Source organism: Anoplolepis gracilipes, chromosome 3 (genome assembly GCF_047496725.1).
Source record: "Anoplolepis gracilipes chromosome 3, ASM4749672v1, whole genome shotgun sequence".
Taxonomy (NCBI): domain Eukaryota; kingdom Metazoa; phylum Arthropoda; class Insecta; order Hymenoptera; family Formicidae; genus Anoplolepis; species Anoplolepis gracilipes.
Window position 1 is genome coordinate 882201 of NC_132972.1, and position 22465 is coordinate 904665.

Below are 22465 nucleotides of genomic sequence, written 5' to 3' on the forward strand. Positions count from 1 at the left end.
ACAAAAACATGAACTTTCAATTTGTAAAAATGTAACAAAGTATTTAAAATTTTGCATTTATGTGCATTTTTTTGTCAAACTTACTGCATACTACTCTTTAATCTAAACACATTTTACACATTAAACACATGCTATTTTTGGTAATTTTTATAACGAATATTCTACCTTAACATATTTTTTTCTATTTTTTTATGTATTGATGTATTTATAAGGCACTGCTTATATCATATAAGATTGTCAATCATGTTACATTTGTATAAAACTAGATGTACATTCTACATTTCTTGATCTTTGATTGATTTTTACTTATTGTTTGTTTTTAATTTCAGATATTTTCATGTATGGTCATGTCAAAGACACATTTAAAAAATATATAAGATTTATATATTTATATTGTATTTGTATAAAAAATAATAAACAAACGCATATACTTTTGTTACAATCTCTTTTTTTCTTTTTACACCTTTATATACAACATATATGTAAATACTATCATTTTTTGTATCAACTTTCTGCAATTTTAATATATTATGATAAAAGATTTTAGAAAATTATTTCTCATATTTTGGCAACAAATAACATTGGCACATAATTATTAATTATGAAATACTATCGTAGCATGAAAACTACATATGTATAAACAGTCAATAATTTAAAGACGATATCACAATATTTCTGAGTGACTCGCGCTTCCGTCGCATTTTAATTACGTCAATGAATCCCCTGGTTCTGTCTCGCCCTTCTTTGTTGTATTACGCTGCTACTGAGTGCCAACAAACGATGTCGTTGCTTCAGATTCCGTGCACGCACGTGTTCTGATGCAACTTCTTTCGTATAATTCGCCGGGAACCATCCTTGTTCACCATCCAACAATTTCTCACCATGATACCAACCATCTGCCATTTTTTTCAATACATTTATCACATCCCCTATAAAACATTAATTACAATTTATCAGAACTATGTATTTGCTTATTATCTATAAAAACATTATCAGTCATGATCACTGATATTATATGCATTAAAAACAGATTTTAAAAAGTCTTTGCTAAAAATAATAATCGATTTTTTAATTTGATTTTGCGAATATACGAGCAATTTTATAAATATTTAATTTAGAGTTTTTATAGAAAAAAGTAAAGAAAAGTAAAGAAAAATTATGAAATAAATGCTCACTAAGAAAAAATTATCGCTAAACTTTTTTAAAACTTTTCCCTCTATATTAGATAACATCTTTATTTTAGAATGTTTTACATAAAAAAATATTGGAATACACATATGCAAAAATCTACAATTATTTTACCTGATTGCAATGACAATTCGTCTGGTTGATTTGGCGAATATGGGTACTTGGCCATCACTTGCGGACAGTCCCACGATTCGTATAATGTTTCGCCAATTGAGCCACGTTTGGGCGGTGAGACAGCCTCCAGCCATCGTTCTCGTTCAGTGTTATTGTCACATGTCAAAACATACTCCACGTGGCGGCTGGAATGGTTCTCCAGAAGAGTTAGTATCATAGCGTTTTTTCCAGCGAATGGTGAGTCTTCAGAAGCTGGCTCCAAAGCCAGAAGATTCCTTTTACAAGCGTCTATGACGGTATAGCATTCGTCGTGAGTACTGCAAAACGTGTTATGTTAAAATATGTTTTGTACTTGAGATTTTTACTCAATAAAAAGAAAAGATATTTATATATTAATATCTTTATATTTCATTCTATTTTTTGCACTTTTTAATTTTCTTTTCACTATAAATTCTTCCTCTTTAAATTATTTATTATTTATAATTTTTTTTTTAAGAAATGCAAGATATATTTTAAAGACTATAGCCGGATAAGCAAAAAAAAATAGAGTTAGGGAGCTGAAATTTTGAGGAACATTTTTTTTACAGTGAGGACATGACAGGCCAAATGTTATTTCAAAACTCGTCGAGGGCATTTTTAGTATGCTTATCCAGCTATAGCCTTTTTTTTAGAAATATATTTTTTTTAAATATATAACTATTATATATTTATGAATAAAATCTTTAATCGATAAATTAATGCAACTATGTCAAATGACATTCTCTTACTTGGATTTCAATTTGGTGACTAGAAGGTAATCAGTGAGTAGCAGAAGGTAGAGTGGTGTCTTGTTAAATTTCTTCCCGAATGTGAGCATATATTCGGTGTCAGTCTTCATTGACAACTGCACGACCGATCCGCTTCTAACTAACTGCTTACCTCTCAGCATAATCGGTTTAATTTTCAACGAATATTCTAATTTTCTGCGATCAAATGTTATACATGTGATTTATTTTACGTAATATATACAATATTATATACATATATAAAATGATTAGTAAAAATATATGTTATACCTCGCTAAAGCTTCCATCTCGGCTTCTTGAGCAGCAGCTCGAGCACCTTCGTTGCATTCGGCAACAACGTTACTCAAAGTTGATAAAACTTTTTCCCAAGATGCTCTGTCCACATTTCCAATCGATAATTTAGAAACAACAGCGTCAGCTAATAAGGGTAATCTACGCAGAATTATTTATTGAAAAACAGTGTAAGTTTATATTAATTTCGAGAAACAACGATCATCAATGTATAATTGAGCAAATGACCAAGTTTAATAGAATAATTAAAATAAAATTTTTACATTTAGTAATTGATTGATGCAAACCTCGTAACACGCTGCATTGGTAGCATTAGGAAGGAATGTAGAGATAAATTTTGGCACGCTGGTCGCGTTTCTATACGTTTGATAGCCTCCAAGACCTTTACGCCTTTCCGAGCTCTGCAAACGCCCGAAAAAACATAATAATTACATACTTTCTAACATATAATTTGATAATAGTTTTATACCCATTGCACATATAAATTTTACATAAATTTCTCACAAAATATACAAGCATGTGAGCAATTATACAATCATCTTACTCGAGTTCTTTTAGAGTTGTGTTTATGCTGACTTGATTCGAACAATAGGCCACATACGTGGCCTGACATTTTTCGGCGTGCTTCAGCAAGACTTCTGATAAACCCGAAAGCATCAGATCTTCCCTCCACACAGCTTCCAGTTCAGCTAGGAATGTTTGCGACGTTGACAGCACACTCGATACTCCACCGAATAATTTCTGCCTCTCGATCGGCGTCAGGATTTCGTTCATTAACGTATGATTACTGAGGAACTCATTTTCTAGGACTCGAAGAGAATTTAAGTACGATGCTTCGGAAGTCAAGATCTCGAACTTTGCCTCTTGAATCTTCTTTTCTTCCGTTGTTAGTTTCTCTAATTTATTAAAATTTTTTATAAACAGTTTTTCATAATTTTTTCTTGGTATGTTTTATCTCAATATAAAAAATATTTCTACATATATAATACGTATACGGTGATTTTCACTTACGCAAAAGGCCACTGTGTATCACTTGTGGAGTGTGACACCAGAGCATTCTTTGTCCTGATCTGGCAAGATTCGTCGCGACTGGTTCTGCCTTCCACATTATGTCTTCTACCTATAAATGAAAAATTATATATATACATAATAAAGTATTAAATAAAAGTATTTTTTCGTTATTCTTTCAATCTGTAAGACGTAAGATATTTAATAAAATGTGGTACATGTGTTATATAACTTTAAATAATTAAGTAATCTATATTTAAGAGGTTCGTTAAACGCTGAAAATTAAAAAAAAATATAGATTTTTTATTAACAAGTTATAAAATTGAAAAATAATTAACCGATAGAAAAAAGAATTAAAACTATGATTATTTTCCAAAGGATTGCAAATGAAGAAAGAAAGATTTGTTAAAAAAGGAATTTCTATATAATATATATATATATATATATATATATATTACATATCACATCCACACAAATGTATACATGTATATATCTCCCATTTACAAAAATTGTATCGCTCTCTTTTACAATTGCGTTCTATTTATATAAACTAATCTTTAGACTATTTAAGAAAAAAAATCTAAAATATTAAAAGAAATAATAATTTGCCCAGAGATATTTTATGCTTGTCTTATCTATTTTAAATGTATTATAAATATCAAAACATTACCTCCTCATAGCCCTCGGAATCTGATTCGAAAGCAACACGAGCTACTGCGGCTGCATAAAATTGGTAGAGAGGTTCCTGATCGGCGAGCACACTGTAATGATCTGAAACAGAAACAATATAATATATTTTGTCTGTATTAGTTGATTCTCATGCGCGAAAACGAGCGACAATTAAACATCGACTAGCATACGTAAATTATAAAATCCGGTACTCGTACGTTAATTAAGAGCAAGTATCATTAGTCTTGTGAAAGTATACGCTTTTTATACGTTGATGTATGAATAACATTCTTAAGCCCATGGGAATGTTCTGAAAAATGCGGCAAAAACTTGATATTATTTAGCTTATGAGAACTTCTGAATTTAGCCTGGTAAAATCAGGTCGTTCTCGCAGATGCACTCGTCAAACTCGTTTTCCTTCGTCGTAGTATTCGCGACCGTGCATTTACAATTTATAATTTACTATTATTTAAAAATATAATGCGTTTTATACTTATTATTACTGCCAGAGTTTTCTCCAGCTAATGCTCACACGATCGTGTATTTTTACTTTCCAGAGATTTTTATTATTTATTTTATTTATTATAGCATATTTATTATTTTGCAGAATTCAAATTTCATTATTGCATTTCACCAGTAAAATTAGAAAAGAAAAAAACGGTGCTTACCAACGTCAACCGGAGTTCTCGAGGAATCATCGCTGCCGCTTCCCATATACTGGCTGTTGGTGTAAATAGCTTCCTTGACAGTGCCGTTGTTGTTATTGCGAGCGCCGCAAACATTGTCATTTTTATCATTCTCGTCTAGGTAGAAAGTCGAGGGGGTAGCGATGCTCTTTCGGAAATGCCTCAAACGAAAATTGAAGTATCTTCCGGTATCGTGATGCTCGTTGCCAGATTCCTTGTCGTCAAAACCGGACTCGTCCACGGATGTTCGCCGTCTGATCCTGCCGAGGCTGCCCTTCGTGATGCTCCAGGTCCTGCGCAGCATTTTTATTCGTCTACCCAGGGTTTGTGTTAGGCTGGCCTCCCTTGGCGGCGGTGGGGTCGGTCTCGCAGGACATTCCGGATAAGTAGTGTTGATCACGCTATTGTTTGGCATATCGTGACGCGATTGTCGCGTATCGCTCGTTTCTGTCTCCGAATCGCTGCTAAAGTCATCTGGCTGGCAAGAATACAGACTTTCGTACGTGCTGTCATCGGAAACGCTGTCTGATAAACAGAAAGTCCAATAAGAGAAATAAATAAATTATCGAGCTATGTAAGATGATTGAGTGACGTCTGTAACTTATACAAATTCTTTTTTTAATTTTAAACGTGAAGCTTTGTATACAATTAGTATCGAATAAAAACAATCAGAAAATTTACTCAAATCTTATAACAAAATTCTCTGAAAATTTCCTTGAGAAAAATAAGTGTTTGTTGTTGTGTTTAAAATTTCAAATAAAAAAAATATTTTAAATTTTGTGGTATTCATTTTCTAATGCTTTTCATTTATATGAAAAAAAAACATTTAAATTTTAATTTAATAGATTTGTATTTTTTTAATGTATTAAAAAAAACAGAATAGCTCTTTCGTAAACATTTTTCACTTATGTAACATTTTCATTTCTTTATCTCTAAAACTAACAATAAAAATAATATATACTGCATTTAATATTTTGCTGAGACATTGAATATATAAACAAATATAAATATATATTTATTATATTTTAAATATATAATTCATAACTTGGTTTATCAGCAGGTTGCAGATAAATGCTTTTTTAATAATATTTTTGTATTGCTCACAATATAAAAATATTATTAAAAAGTATTTTTTTTTAAATTTTTTGAATCCCAATAGAATTTCATAAGAATTCTCAGATTTCTTTACAAACAAATTCCTGAAAATTCCATGTTTTTTCAGGGAGTAAACACCTTGACGATACATGTATATTTTAAAATTCTAGTATATCGTTCTATCAATGTATGAATTTATGCATCTCGAATTTAAAATAATACAATCACGAGGATAAAGGAAACACAATATTATATAGAAAATGTTCACATCCCGTTATTTGATCGGAATTGATATATATCAATTAAACACTCAAAAAAATATTTTGCTAATGTAGATAGATTTCTAGATATCTCAATTAAAATTTATCGCTACTTTTTCTATCTGTTAGAATATTGTTTGTCACGTATAGAATTTATGGCAGCAATATTCTAGCGATACCTCTAGAAAATTTAAATCCCATTGCCAAATATTAATCACAAATATAATTGTCCTTGACAGTAGGCTTTAAAGATAGGCATCGCGGAAAAATTTTCTGTCTAAATTACACTAATAGATAAATTCTGTCTCTGTCATTTAAATTGATCAAGTGCAAAATATATGCAGTGTCACAGTATTTATCTAATAATTTATCTGTTTCAGTTAATTTTTTACATCTAGGAAAATTTTTGTTCAAGTTGCAAGATCATTTTTTTGGGTGAAAGATTCTGTAATAAATAATATATTTTTTCCATTTTATTTTTCTCAATACGTTCGTCATATTTCCACGAATGCTCTCTCTAAAATATAACACGCGGACCTTCGTGCACGTAACAAGACGTTTCCTGGACATCCATGTCTTCGTCGAAATTGACGACGCGCAGCTGTACCAGGCCCTGAGTTCGCTCCGGCTGGAGATAGTCGTTCCGGCTCGCCGATTTCCATCCTCCGGCGATCTCGTCTGGCTGGTCGCCGATGAGAAGTATCGAGCCGCCGCCCAGACTGACGGCCACTTGAAATCATCCGGTTCAGGGTCAGATCCGCTGTGCAGGATCCAGAAGCATACACACATGCCCACGCGCGCGCTGGAGGTAGGGTCCTACCGAGGGGGCAGGAGGGGGAGGGACAAATATTATAAGCAAGGTGAGTCTCAAATATGGCTGTGAACAGCGAAATCTCCGCACGATTCCGGATTCTTCCTCTCTCTTTTTCTCTCCTCCCGTCAGAATTTCCATCATTTCCATATCAACGACAACTTTCGTTTTGCATGTCACATCGCGTTAATGTCAGTGATGATTTTATATAATCGCGTCACGCGCGGCAGTCGTCATCAAACGCAGCTCTCGCGCAGCTGCACAAAAATATTATTCAATCGCGTTTGGAGATCATACGATAGGAGATAAATTGAGATTCTCGCATCATGAATGACGACGAATGTGAATTCAGGCCGATTTTTCTGACATGAGAAGAAAAGGAAATTTATGTTACGAGAGCATTTTTACTGGATTCTTTTCGATTCTCATTACCGAAGAAAGTAGAAACTCTGATTACTCTCTCGAGTCGCTTCCTTGAGATGGGCGTAACTTGTATCAATTAGCGACATGGCGAAAGAAAAGAAATACGCGAATCTTGGTTTATCTAAAAAAAAAAACTGTATAACTGGAATTTTAAAGAAATTAAATTTTGGAAAGTAGCGCAAAGATAAAATTAAAAGTCGCACATGTCGAGTCTTCATCCGATCGATGAAGGAATACAATAAAACTGTCGTGCGAGTTAATTACACGATAATTATATTTAAATCCGGATTAATCTGACAAAATTAATATGGAGCAATTGACGAACGTGCGATCATTTATAATTTGCAAGGATGATTTTTCGTCGATTCTTCGACGCAAAATCGAGGAGGAACGAAGAATGTTCATGAAGGACTACCATTGTTCTCCAGACCCGTTCCTCTGAAATTTGACGTCCGGCGCGCGCACGGGCAAGCGGGCTCTCTTCATTTTCTTACCTTGGGTATTGGGTCGTCGGGTCTTCAGCGTCTCTCTCATTGCCACATCTCGTCGATGCGCATTCAAAGTTGCGAGACACGTCCGCGATCACACTCGGCGTGTCGCCACACACTCTCGATGTACGCAATAAGGGAAACACGCGGGAAGCTTCTTCTCAGAGACGAGCAATTTAGCCGAGAGCAACGGGAGATCGAGAGGCAGAAACACACCGTACGATACAACCCGCGGTTCGGCCGTCACTGACAATGAGAGCGCGCAATTGACGCTTTCACCTCGCGCGCTGGTTTCTTAAAGGATCCTCACACCATCTCTTTAAGGTGTCTTCCACACGATGAAGGCGTAAAGACCGGAGCACGTGTCGACAATTTAAACACCTCCGAAATTCGATTTTTCTTGATTTTTCAAACTTGTGTTTTAAATCTATGAATTTTTAAGACTAAAGAAATTCTTCTTTCACTTCTCTCCTGCTAATCTTATTAGAAGCTTATTTTATTGTAACACGATATTTAAATTGTTCAATATTTTATTACCGTATTCTCTCAAGCGTTGCACACGCAATATCATTGATATGCATTGCTAAGTAATGACTTAAAGGCTTGACATAAGAAAGCTGATTGTCGAAAATAAAAAAGTCAAGTCAAATATAATGCTCTTAGATGATGTTAATTATCTAGAAAAGAAGATTTTTTTATATACCGTTGATGCAGTAAATGTCTTGTGAACAGAATCTATTATCTTTATGTAATTTTATTGTTATATTTGAATCGAATACCTTGTCGAGGAAAAAAATTTTATTAGAATTATTTTTTAAGAATATGATATTTCTCTTAGATCTCCAATTGTCTACAACTACTGCTACTATTAAAACATTTTTACAAAAACTTATTTTTATAAAATATTATTTATAATATGTAAAGTATAAAATATTTAAATATTATTTGTAATTTTAAATATTATTAATATTAATTAAATATTAATTTCCAAGATTAATCATAAAAAAGATAATAATAAAAAAACATCTACACTTTAAATATTACTTATTGCTGGCGAAATAAGTTCATAACAGTATCAACTATTGTTTCCTGAAGCAAGCACCACAGACTATTTTTTACATGAAACATAATGAAACTTTATTTTTTGCAAAAATTTGTAAAAGCATTTATAGGTAGAACTTTCTTTATCTTTATCGCGATATCGAATCATGTAAAATAAGAACAACTATCTAGGAAGCAAATGTATTAAATATTTCCTTTCAGTCTCTAGATTATAGTTAATGACTAGGCAAAGCAGTATTAAAGACAAGTTGAAAGATTTTCATTATCGTGCGCATCGAGCATGCAGCAAGCTTATGTTCAAGTCGATCGCTGATACATATTCGAGGCGAATGACCGTGCAAAACGCTTTTCCATAAAACGGAACAGAACGGTTTCGAGACAGAAACCGTTTTCATTTTTTTCTTGCTACGGTCAAGCACGAACCATAGTAATAAATTAAATGTATGATCACTATTATTAGTTTATTTCGATATTACATCTTTAACCGCATCAATTTCAACTTGATGGCAAATTTCTAGCTCAATCTTATCAGTCGTTTATGTCGAACCATTAATTAAAGCCATTTTCCAATTCTCCAGTATAATTCATGTGTATTTTTTTCCAACGGTGCCTCGCACATCTTGCATTTTTCTCTCGTAGACAGAACATAATTGCGTATTTTGCTTATCTTAGCATTACAATGGACTGGCTTACGACATTCTTGTCTATCGAATAGTGGACCCATGTGGCGGTTGCATATGCGAATGAAAAAGAAAAAAGGCACGCATATGTATATATGCGCATTACGTGATCCGTCTGTCGCAGGAAAATACACGTGTGACGAACAAGTAACTTTTACCTGGATATTATGTGATCATTCTTACTGATAGCACGGTACGATGCATCGTACAAGTCGCGAAAATTAAAGTCGCGTCGTCGCTTGACACGGCATTTTTATTAATTCCAAGGATTCAATTAAATCCATTCTTTTTTATCCGATAAGTTGTATAATATGCCAATGGAATGCTGATTCTTTCGATAGTTGCGATGAATTAGGAAAAAGTATGAGTAAAAAGAAATTATTTAAAGTTTTTTCTCTATGAATTTTTAGTAGATTAATTATTCTAAAAAATAACAATCCATACAAATTATATATTACACATGTATTTATTTTCGGCGAGATAAATAGAAATATTCTAAATAATATTTATAGAAATTGCAAAATTAATCTCTTTTTAAAAAAGTGATATTAATATTATATTTTCTTTAATAATAATTGATTGAATATCGTAATTAATTGATAATATTATTTTCTTAAAAAAGTCTGTGAGAATAATTTTATTAAATATTCACAAATAATTATTTTATGCAAAATAAGCGAATTAAAAAGAATTGATAAGTATTAATTCTAAAATTTAATTCTCAAGTTTCACTAAATAACAAAAAATTCTCTTCATATCTTAATCTTTCGAAAGCATCCATTTTTAATGATTGAAATTGAATTGAAATAAACATAGGAGAAAAAATTTAGCAATTATAATCGCAATCTCTAATTTTTAAGAATTCTTTTCAATATTTTTAGCTTTCGTAAGATAATTGTAACTTGCAAATATGAAAATTATTGTCGATGGACTACTCTCGTATCAATTTGAACGCACGCATGCGATTGCATAGACATTCCGATCACGTGGCGATGCAGCGGAACTCGGAATTAATGGAGAGTAGGTGCTTTGTCGCAGCACCTCGACCTCGTGTGGCCTTGTCTTTCAGTTATATTATAAAGCCGATAGATATATACGGTGCTATACACGTCAAGTCAATTATACCCGCCCACTGTCCTTCGGATACGACGTTGTGAACAAGCACGATTGCGAATTACTGTATGTCTTGCTTACTTCGTAAGCAAAACTGCAGAATCGCGACCGTGACACTGTTGAAATATTCCACGTACACCGTTGAAATAAACAACTGGGGTAATAGTCGTTCGGACAGAGTCAGTTCCGGAATATTAATTCCCGGACGATGCCAAGCCTCAGGTAATGGGAATCCCGAAGACGTGACAACCGATCTGATCAACGTCTCGCGATATTGGAAAAACAGTATCGTCATCGAAACTTTCTCGGGTATAATTATGGATCTGCCAGAACACGTGTTTCCAGAAAGTGAAATTCTCATGTTTGATGTATAATCATCAATTTGCTAATATACCGCTTGTATATCCTCGAAGAATTCGAGGATAATGGTCTTGCTATTTTACTTTCGAATAGATGAGTATCAATTTGTCAACACGTTATACATTTTTCCGTATTTTTAAGACACGTAATAGAATCTGGAACTTGGAGTTAAATTATTTATATACTAGTAATTAAGAATTTTATTAACAGTTTCACGATAAGCAATGTATGTATTCTTATGTATTCTTATGTATATTTGTTATTTTAACACGGTCGTCTTGATAAAAGAAAGCGCTCTATCTTTTATTCCAATATTTATGATATAATGCTTTGTTCTCCTTGAGAAATACGTGTTCCGGTCGAATGGCAAAATGCTTGTGCAAATTCTGTCACGTGTGACGTGTTGCTCACGCAGACTACATCATCAAGCGATGTCGAAAGTACGAATTGTCGAAACAGTTAGAGGAACGCAGCCACTCAACGCTGGAAAGTCATCGAATAATTTTGTGACGAATCTGTGCGTAATCTGTACGCTTATAAATATCGACATTAACAATTGTAGCTATATCACTATAGTTATCTCTGTTATTCTATTTTACGGTAGCGCGGTTATTTTTATCATCTATCATCAGACTGCTAGTAGACAGTACGTTCTTAGGAATAATTATAAATATATAATGATCGAGGAATCGTAAACGTAGTTAAAATTTCAAAAAATATGACACAAAGTTTGATATGTTATTAAAATGTAAAAATAATTAATTATAATATTTTTATAGAAAAAAATAAAATTATGTCAGATATAGAGATCTTTGTCATTCGAATTTTGTTATAAGCTTTCATATGAAATTAATGCATATTGTGTGTGGTGATTCTGTGGAACCAGTCGGACGTAAAAATCTTACACCGACGCAAGTCACGCGCGTGTATGAACGTACACGCGATATTTGTGAAATGCCAGTGATTATAGCGGGAATTCTTCAAGGAGAGATATCCGCAAGTATATTCCTAGCGACATATTACGTTGCACACGCGCAACATATGGCGAGCGTTACCTAATAGTAAAATTTCTTCTTCGCCAGTACTCACCGTCAACTGCAGTTTCGAGGGTCGTCTTTGTCGTCGCAGTCGCTTTGATACTTCTGCCAAATCTCCTGGACCGTTGTCTCTTGACATTATGCGACCATCGCTGAACGAGTTTCTTTTTGCTCCATACATTTTGCCTCTCGGTCCCTTTTCCGCTGAAATTTCACGTTTACAAATTTATACAGATGCGTAATTACATAAGCTTTCTTTTACCGACAAGATATTTTCAACTCGTCTCATCTGCGCGTCACCGCTATAATTATCTAAAGTGTGATAGTATTGTATTGAGCATGAGTGCATTGAGCAACGGCTTGTTCATCCTCAGCCGGAACATAATGATAACGATCGCGATATTAATACGCTGACGTCGCTTTTAATCGCGTCACGATATATCGAATTGTCAGCGATGTTGGTCCCTATTAGTATATGTTTTCGAAACACTTGCGTTCATCACATATATCTATATATATTATATTAACCTCGCGGATCTAATAATGATTAATCGTTCTTCGGGCGAAGTGAAGGCAATTAGTCGCGTTGTTTTCGATTCTACTCCGTTATCGCTATAATGAAGTCGTGAAAAAAATGTGTAGTTTTGAAACAAGGCTTATCTTTCGCGCGCGCGCGCGCGAGCGAATTCCGACAGTTCGTACCAACAATACTTGCGCGTTACTTGTTAGATAAAAAATTTTTCAAAACAAACCCTATTTTTCGTATTTACAATGTAACACAAGTTATACCACACTTTGAATTTTTTTTTTTTGTCTTATTGAAACAGCGAATCTTTAAATCGAATATTGCAATGATAATATTTATTTTACCCTTTCTTGTTATTTCTTTCGGAATATTTTTTATTTTTAATTCAAAAAACAGTTAGAATATGTCTCAATATGTGTTTGCATGATCGAAATTCGCAAACATTGCGAGTTTCCTAATTATTATTCTTGCCATTTCCATATTTACCATGGATCATTGGTCCGACAAGGGCACCGCGAGGCGCTCAAGACTTCTTCCAGGTCCTCCCACTCGGATTCCTTGCCGTTCATCGAGGTCAATCCTAAGACAGAACCGGGTGTGGAGCCGGCGTAAAGGCTATTGACACGTTCCTCGCCTGGCGGCAGACCGACGTCGTCATACACACCCAGCTCGTCCCGCTCCTCCTCTCTCAGATGACTTTCGCAGTCCACGCTGGAATATTCATTGTTCATCGAAGTGAAGTACCGATCGTCCCCGGTTGTCGGGGCAAAACATTGCGACGCCTTTGCCGCGTGACCCTTGTACACCGCTCGCAATTCCACGGATGGCTTCCTGTTCGATACTCCTTCTTCGTCGACCTCCGGAATCAGATAATCGTTCTCGTTGACGGTTGTTAAATCGTCCTGTTTGAAACTAGGCGGCATCACGTCGTCGTAAATCTCGTCACAGTCTTTAGCATCGGTGTTTACTTCTTCTACCTCGAGGCGGGACATCGGGAGACCCACGTCGTCGTAATCGGACTCCTGATAAGAAATATTTATTGCCTTACATTCTTTTGTAATTTAAAGAAGTAAATGAGTGTCGCACCTGTCGCGCTGATCAACGAATCGGCATACGTCGTCATTAATTTTTATTGCGAAACATAATACGTGAGCGCGTGATGGTCTTGGTAGCGAAATTCGAGGAGAAACGAATCAAATTACGCATCATTCGTGATACCGCATTTCCGTCTCTAATTTGTTAGTACCACGCAGCGCGCGAATCGATTATTCGACATTCCGTTTCACTTTTGCTCACGGCTGCCAATTTAGTATGTACAAGTTGCATTCAACAATCAGAGGCGCGCAGAGTTGCTTAAATTCGCGCATCAATTTTCACAAATATTTCTTTCGCTTGAAAATGAACACGAACGAGAATGAAACTGAAAATGTTTACATATCACGTCTTTTTTCTCGATAAAATTCCTTTTAAACCAAATTTCAGATTTATTTACGTACATTTACTTGATCTTAATTTTTATCAAATATAGTACTTTTGCATGTAAATATAATTTCCATTAGTTTACTTTGCGTCTAAAAACAAATATTCTTAATATTCTTTTTCGCTTGAATGTTCAATATAATCAAACTTTCCCGAAATTAAAATTATCATATAGCTATCGTATATACATAAAATATAATATAATCGTACACGTCGTTTCGCTATTTGCACAGATTACATTAGCGCGGAGATTCCATTCCATCGAGGTTCACGATAACGGAATCATTATGCATACGATAATTCGTACCGCTTGAGCGACGAAGTTAGACGGCCCAACATCGTCGTATTCCTCGCTATCGACGTTCTCGTCGCTTTCCTTCAAGGCATGGCACGTAACGGATGCGTCGCGCTTATCCGGAAAACTCTTGGCGTGATTGTCCCACAGAAAGCTGCTGTTGGCCCGCGGCAACGCCCGAGGAGAAGACTCACACACAGGTTCGTACATTTCCCCTTCTGACAGATCGGCCTGATTTTCAATCGCGCTTTTCACCACCTCTTGGCCGGACTCCAAAACTTTCGCCTGTAAGTCCCTCAAGAAGTCGCTCTTTATCTCGGCGTAGTTGATTCGATCGCTCTTATCTGTAAGGGAATTTTGTCGTCAAGACTTATTTTAAACAGAAAGATATCGCTGGTTGCTTCCGGAGAAATATAACTTTGTATAGACAGAGATAATACCTACTCGTATTACTTTGACCATTTTGAGACAAATCAGGCTATTTAGAAATTTTATAATTTTCTATTATGTTCCCAAGAAAAAAATATATAACGTAATTTAATCGATATTACTCAAGCTTAATAAAAGGTGTGGCTAAAATAATAATCTTTTATAAATAGAAATTATGACTATCAATTGTAAGAAAATAATTATTGTATATATATAAAATTTTTTATCTTGATGATATGTTTGAAAAACTATTGTTTTTAAAAAATAAAAACTTGTAATTTAACTGTAAACCTTTAATATATCAATGAACTGAAATATTATATATGCTTATATTTTTTATAGTTTTCTAAAGTGTATTATTTTTATATAAATTGTAATTTTGAATATTATCTTAAAAGTATCTAGATAAAAGTCACTCAACTAATTTATCTTTTATCTATAAATGTTTAAATTAAGATTATTTTTATCTCAGATATAGACGCATATATTTTAACTTATCTATATCTACATTATTTTAAATTATCTAAACGCAACACTGATAATAAGTATAGAGACATTGTATGTAATATTGTAAAAAAATATATAATCATATGTATGAAAAAAACACAGTATACATGAACGTTATACAAATATTGCATAAAGCATTATGTAATACAGGAATACAAGTACCAATTGATATTTAAAATAAAAATGCTAAAATCTCCGAATAATAATAAGAACAATGCAATAAATTATAAAATAACATTAATAACTATTATTTTAAATTATTCTGTGAAATATGTTTCAATAATTTGAATATTTTTAAATTTACTAATAATTTTATTATTAAAAAAATAATATTATGTTATTCATTTACTCAATACTTTCAATTATTCAATTCAATATTGTATGTACAATATATAGAGATTTGCAGTATATATAGATAAAGGTACGCAAATCGCACAAATCAGGCCGCACTTGTGCAAGACAACATTTACATAAATTCTTTCACCATTATTAAACTCGACAAAAAGAACCGATTACGTACCTGTGACACTTTCGACAGTCGATTGGTTTTCATTGAATTGCTTGGCAATCATATCGGGAGACATTCCTGCGGTAACCTTGGGCCGTTCAGCGTTCTCGTTCTCAGATTTGCGTCGCTCGTCCTTTCCAACGAGTAGAGGTAAAGACGCGCATATCTGCTGATGAGTAATCACAACCTGCTCCAAGCCGGGCTCGGTGTTCAGAATCAGACTGGGATTCGTGGCGGATGCTACGTGGACGAAGTTAGTGGGTGACGAGATGATCACGCTCTTCAGTTCCTCCCTCGACAGACTCCTGGTCCCGGCGCAGGTGCCCTGAGCCTTCGAGAAGGGCGTCATTTGCAGCGAGCTAAACGAGCTGCTTAAAACATACTTCTTCTTCGACTTCTTCTTTTTCTTCGGCTGCTTAACCAAGTGCCGTGGCACGTAGTGCAACACGTTTCTGGTAAAACGTCTCTTCTTTTTCTTATGTCGCAACGACACGTTATCCTCCTCGTCGCTCGTGATCGACTCTGCGTCCTGCTTCAGATATTTCAAAGAATTTTCGTACGTGATCCCTCTTGTCGCAAGATCGTTTACAGACCATGACTTTGTGGCTATCTTAGAAGCGATTGGAATACTTTTCTCGATTTTGTAAATGTGTGTCAGAGGCTCAATGATTGTCTTATCTGATATTTCAGAATCGATTTTAGATGTCTCATTAAATTTAGATACTTTATAATTATCTATTATATCCATCTTTTCGTAATCGTTGGATGAATTGGAATCTTTTCTTTCGATACAGCGTTTTTCTTTCTCGTGCTGATTTTCAGCAACCTTGATATACATGCAAGGATTCTTCTCTGTCTGCGGATATTTTAAATCATCGTTATTATCGTCGTGAAAATCTTGAATGCAAGATTCTTCTTTTGTAAATGGATTTGTAGAGGATAAACTTTCTATAGACTTTTCAATGGTTTCTATCGCATTCGTTTGCGTCTGAATTTCCTTTTTAGGGATATTCTCGATATTGTATTTGGTACCGGAATTTGATATTCTGGCGGCACAAGTCGTTGACTGGTTCTTCGACTTCGTCGAAGAGAAGGCCTGGCATTTGGAGTAACTTTTCCACTGATGACTCTCCCCGGATTTCACCTAACGACGAAACGGGCGTAATTAAATGACTAATTGAATCGGTCGCTGTAGATGTTATAAAAGAGAAAGTTTTTTATGAGTAAAGAAAAATTCTTGCAATGTTATTTTTCATTCTTTTATTTCACAATAATGCTACTATGTGTATTTTTAAATGTAATACAATGCCCCTTTAAAAAAAGAAATAGCTTCCTGATTGGTTGTTTTTACAATAGCCAATTATATTGTGAATGTGAATATGCCACATTGTGTAAATTACATGGGAATACCGTTTGTATAGTGAAAGATTTAGAAATCATAAAACGCTGAAAATTCATTCTTAAAATGCAAATCTTTTTATTAATTAATGTGTTAAATACCACTGTATTCTATAAGAAAGAAACATACATAATGTAAATTTTGATCAATAGTTTGATAAAAGTTAGCAAAACTTTCCTGTAGAAACATATTTATAGGGAAATTGTGAAAAACATTATAGACATAGAATTCATTGTGTAACGAGTTTTGAAAATAATAAAAACAAAACAATGAAATATTTTTATAATACACGATTACTGATCGTGACTATAATGTAAGGTATTTCGCGGTAAGAATTTCGCGATTTTACGGAACCAACATGTATTTCGATCATAAGTCGGTCGTTTCCCTCCCCCCCCCCCCCCGTCACTCACATTCCTCATCCGATGGAATGTCAGTGATATGAGGAAATCGCAGTTGTCCCGCAATTAAAGTATCGTGTAATAAAAGGCGCTCGATATCGCTTCGGAAAAATCTTGTCCATTAAGTTTTTTGACAATCTGTACTTGTTGACATAACGGTATCGTGACAATACATATGATAAATATCAAACGGTGCTCCATTGAGTCTTTACGATTCTTATCCAACGTAGTAAGCTAGTAAGATACTAACGAGCCACTCCTCCGACTATTAGCATCCTTTTGCTCGCAAATCCGCATGCGTATCCCGACGCACGTAAGAGACAACATCTTATTCGTTTCTTGCAGGGAGTCACGTAAACTCTTGTTTTTAAATATACATCCGGGTTACAAGAATAACTGGAGTCTGCTTTCAAGAGTTTTGACACTTTTTGTTAGAATGATTTTATTGCACAATATATATCGTACGAACAACAATATATTTTTATATCTCTTTAACGATTATTAAAAAATTTCATGAAATTGATTGTAGAGATTTGAAAAGAAAGAGAGAACTGTTTGGTCTAAAATTACTTCTTAAAACAAAAAATAGATTTGCATTAAATTTCATACAATATTTGTACTAAATATGTATTGTAATTAATTATTGTTTAATTATTAATTATTTTCCATTTTTATTTTTAAAAAAACATTTTTGTTGAATAAAATCTATGGTCACGGAAGTAAACAAAGGTGAATGTGTGATATTTATATCAACGTACCTTATAGGTTGGTCGTTTGGGTAAAGCCTTTCCATTGATGAGTCGCTTCTCTTTGTCTGATTTTTCCGTCTTGTCTGCAACGTTATCACTGTCCACGGGAAGTAATTGAAGAGGCAATCTCGTTCGCTTCAGAGCTAAGCTGTCGAGCGTGGCGTAAACGACTTTGTCGGGGATCAGGACAGCCTTGCTCCCATGTAAGAAACTCCGATTGGCCGTAGGCGAAAGACTCATCTTGAAGGGCTCCTTTTTTTACCGTTCGGTCATCTATGATTCACTCGAGTTCCGTGCGATCATTTCACATATTGCTATTTTATGTTCTTGTTCATTGTTTTCGTCTTTAAAATCTGTAAACTTGAAGAAAAATTGAATAAAAATTTACAACCACACTGCACTATTTTCCACTTTTTATCTTACATAATATTTTATATAATATCCTACTATTATATGTATATTCCTTTCTATATCCAAAATTTTAATAGAAAGAAACTTTTATAAGAATTGTAACTTTATTTTAAAAAATTATATTATTGAGTCTAAATCGAATGTAGATTTTATGCTATTATATTTATATAATTAAATAGCGACAAGTTGCAATGTGTGTTATTGCGCATGTATGTGTTTAGATCGGAGCACAATTAATTAAAAAATACTATATAACAATTTGTTGTCGCGATCTGGTACAAAGAGGATATAAAAAAACCACAACTTTAAACATTTTCCGCGAAAATGCCGATAAGAAGCTTTAATAATGTGTGCCCTTATCACGAATACCACGCGTGCATATGATCGTTGATTGCGATGCTGTCGTTGGCAATTATAGCAAATGTTGTTTATTATACAATTACATGAATTATTATTTAATTACGATAAATATATGTTTTATATATTACACGTATAATTTTTCGTAAAAACAATATTATGTAAAATATATCATGTTAAATCTACAATACTTTGTAATTTACGTAATTATTTGGTTTCATGAGATACGAAATTATGAATCAGACGGATGAACAATTGATAGATAAGTCTGTCGTAGCTTCTGTTGCTGCTTTATACTGTATTATATATTATAATGTATTATATATTGTAAAAAGCAAGAAAATAAAAAATAAAAATTATGCTTTTCGCTCTTGTTTTTTCTTGGATTTAATCGATAAGTATCTTTATTTAAAAAATTATTATTAGCTTTTTATATAACTGTTTGACTATAATAAGCCGCAAATTTTTATCAGTTCGTTAAATTTAGATTAAATGTAAAATCTTTTACTAATTAATTATTTTCTACTTTTTTCGATTTAATTTCTTCATGAATCGAATAAATCAATTACCTTTAAACGATTGAACACTTATTGTCATTGTTACATTTATTGTGGAGCTATTAAATTTATTTTAACTCTAACTTGTGTGTTCAGATATGAAATTGATTTCTACCATTTTTCTCGATTAATTAAAGCCATTGCATAGCTATAATAATTCAATCAGATTCCAATACAAATAATATTTTTTTTTTAATTTTGTAATATTATTAAATTTTTTGTGCATGATTAAATAATATTACAATAATTGTTGATCATATGTATATCGAAATAAATAAATATATTAACGAGATATTAACATGATGTATTAATTGATCATTTTTTAATTATAAAATTATTCAGAGATCATTGTCAACTTATATCCATCAATGCATTAAATTAATCAATTAATTTTTCATTTTCAAAATTAAACTATATGTATATGTATAAGATATCTTTAAAGTGTAAATATAAAAAATTGTTACGTTTTCTCATGTAACCAAAGATGTAAAATACCGTATTCGATTCTGCCTTAAAGTCACGAAGTATCAATATTGTAGTCGCGAAGAACAAGCTTGTCGACGGAGAATACAATGCGTTTCGCACGCAACTGTTATATAGCAAAGACAGATTACGGCCTCGCCGTTTCTTCAACTCGTCAGTCACGTCACGTTGTGCGAAACTTATGCGTAGCTTTGCGAAAAAATCGACTCGTTCCGCATGATCTTCCGCTTGAGATCCCGTTTACACTTTAGCGAGAGGACTGCTTCGAAGGCAGTTACCGTTCACAAACGCGTACCTCGCGCACTCCCGTGCATCGCACGTGGGTTCGCGATGCCGAATACGACAAGTACAATAAGACACGCGATCACGCGGCGCGAAGCGCACTGACTGACTGACGTGACGCGCGAGACGCGAGACGCGAGACGCGAAACGCGACGACGAAAGACGACGCGAGCCGCTAATGACCGATCGTCGCCGACGGCCGACGATCGAGCGGCAACAAATCACGCGGCCACACTCGCGCCGGATTTTCGTACTGCGCATTCGCGCACGCAGCCCGCGTCCCGCGTAGTCGACTCCGAAGATAGTCGGTCTTGCTCGGCGATCCTCGGCAAGACTCGCGTCTCACGTGTCATGTGTCAGTGCCGTAGCGCGCGATCGATGGGTCATCGATCCATTGATTTCTGCGCTATTTCATTTATTTTATCTTTATAGAGATTTATTAATTATGTTACACTTCATTTCAAGTATAGCTTTCAGAATTTTAAAGAAAAAAAGATTAATGATGAGTATAATCGAAATATAATAATGTTGAGGAATTAAAAATTAATGCTAAGATTCTTTCCATTAGTTTTTATTAAAATATGTGTTGTAAGATTTTAATAAAATAATATTATGATAGCAGAAATAATCTGATAGTATATAGTGATACCAGGGAAATATATTAACATAATAGATCTTTCTAGCAACATATTTACGTTAAAAAATGTTGTAGTATATGTTTGTTCCACGATTTTTCTTGTTTTTCTGAAGATTAATCACACTTATACTTTTTGTAACGATTGTTTATGATTGAGCATAATTTCTGTAAAATATTTACATATAAAAGATGTTTGCAAGAATTATACATGTTGATGTTATTGTTAGCGATTGAGTAGCATTTCTTGTTTTATCAATATATCCCATATCTATATATAAACATACATACATTCATATATGTTTTACGTGTTTATTCATGTATGTTTTACAATGACTAACAATAAGTAGCACTTTACTATTAGAGAAAAAAACCAATTGCTGCACTTCACTGGATAAGATAAATAATAAACTGAATTTTATCTACAAAATTATCTTTGAAAACTGAATACTTTAATCTTTCTCTCTCTCTTTTCTTTTCCCTCTCTTCCTCCCTCCCTCCTTCTCCTATCTCTCTCTTTCTCTCTCTCTCTCTCATTTTAAATTTATATCAATTTTGTAGATCAATGTGTTATTTTGTAATAGCCAAGCAAGGAAATTATATATAGCTTTAACAGTGTGTTTAATACCTTTGAAAGTTTAGTGATTCCGCATTCTTTCTTCACGGATTTCTCCGTTTTGTTTTCTCTGCGAGTTTTCATAATCAAACTTCGTCTCCCATGTACGCAACATGACAATTCCGTTATGCGCTTGTCGCAACATTTTAATATAAACATTATAAATTTTAGAATCATTATATAAATTTAATATAATAGAATTATTCATATAAATTAATCAAAATCAGCTAATTATATAGATAATCTGCAATATGAATTATAATGTTAAATTGAAGCACGATTCTGGATACATAGTATCTAATTACAATTTATCTAGTTACAATTTAATCGTATTTAAAAATATTGTAATTGCGATATAATTGCGCGACCGTTGAGAGATTTACAATAGTTTTTTATATATAGCAAAATTTTTTGCTTATCGATTATACAATATCTCAATATATTATATGCATAAACATATTGTAATATATATTATACAATTATACGGATTAAAATTTTACAATACAACAGATATTTTCTTGCGATATTAATCAAACAATTAAAATAATTATCAGAAAAAATGCTAACACAAAAAGTTCTGTTGTAATACTTTTCATAGTGCCGTTGTTTGCATGCAAGTTGAAGAAAATATTTTTACGACTTGTGCTTTTAATAAGCAAAATTTAAAATCGTAAAAAGATTATTTTGCATTGCATAAGATTGCAAGGATTGATCGCAATAGTTTCATAAATAGAATTGATTGCGTTTCTTGTAGAGTATCAT

General features: G+C 33.5%; 1 protein-coding gene across 4 annotated transcripts; it reads right to left on the reverse strand.

Moving 5' to 3' along the window:
- Positions 1 to 551: 551 nt before the first annotated feature.
- Exn (Ephexin) lies at positions 552 to 20577 on the reverse strand. 4 transcript variants are annotated; one of them, XM_072889153.1, is made up of 15 exons: positions 20184 to 20577; positions 18373 to 18716; positions 15827 to 16958; positions 14383 to 14714; positions 13083 to 13618; positions 12123 to 12274; positions 4724 to 5266; positions 4057 to 4157; positions 3390 to 3498; positions 2923 to 3274; positions 2666 to 2779; positions 2358 to 2519; positions 2070 to 2264; positions 1303 to 1619; positions 552 to 929 (listed from the first exon to the last, which is right to left on the reverse strand). In XM_072889153.1, the coding sequence occupies exons 2-15, from the start codon at positions 18601 to 18603 to the stop codon at positions 712 to 714; spliced, it is 4494 nt and encodes a 1497-aa protein (XP_072745254.1). In that variant the 5' UTR covers positions 18604 to 18716; positions 20184 to 20577; the 3' UTR covers positions 552 to 711. The 4 variants fall into 4 exon arrangements, with proteins under 4 accessions (XP_072745254.1, XP_072745252.1, XP_072745255.1 ...); XM_072889151.1 differs by having other exon boundaries at positions 18373 to 18723; XM_072889154.1 differs by having other exon boundaries at positions 20153 to 20577.
- Positions 20578 to 22465: the final 1888 nt, after the last annotated feature.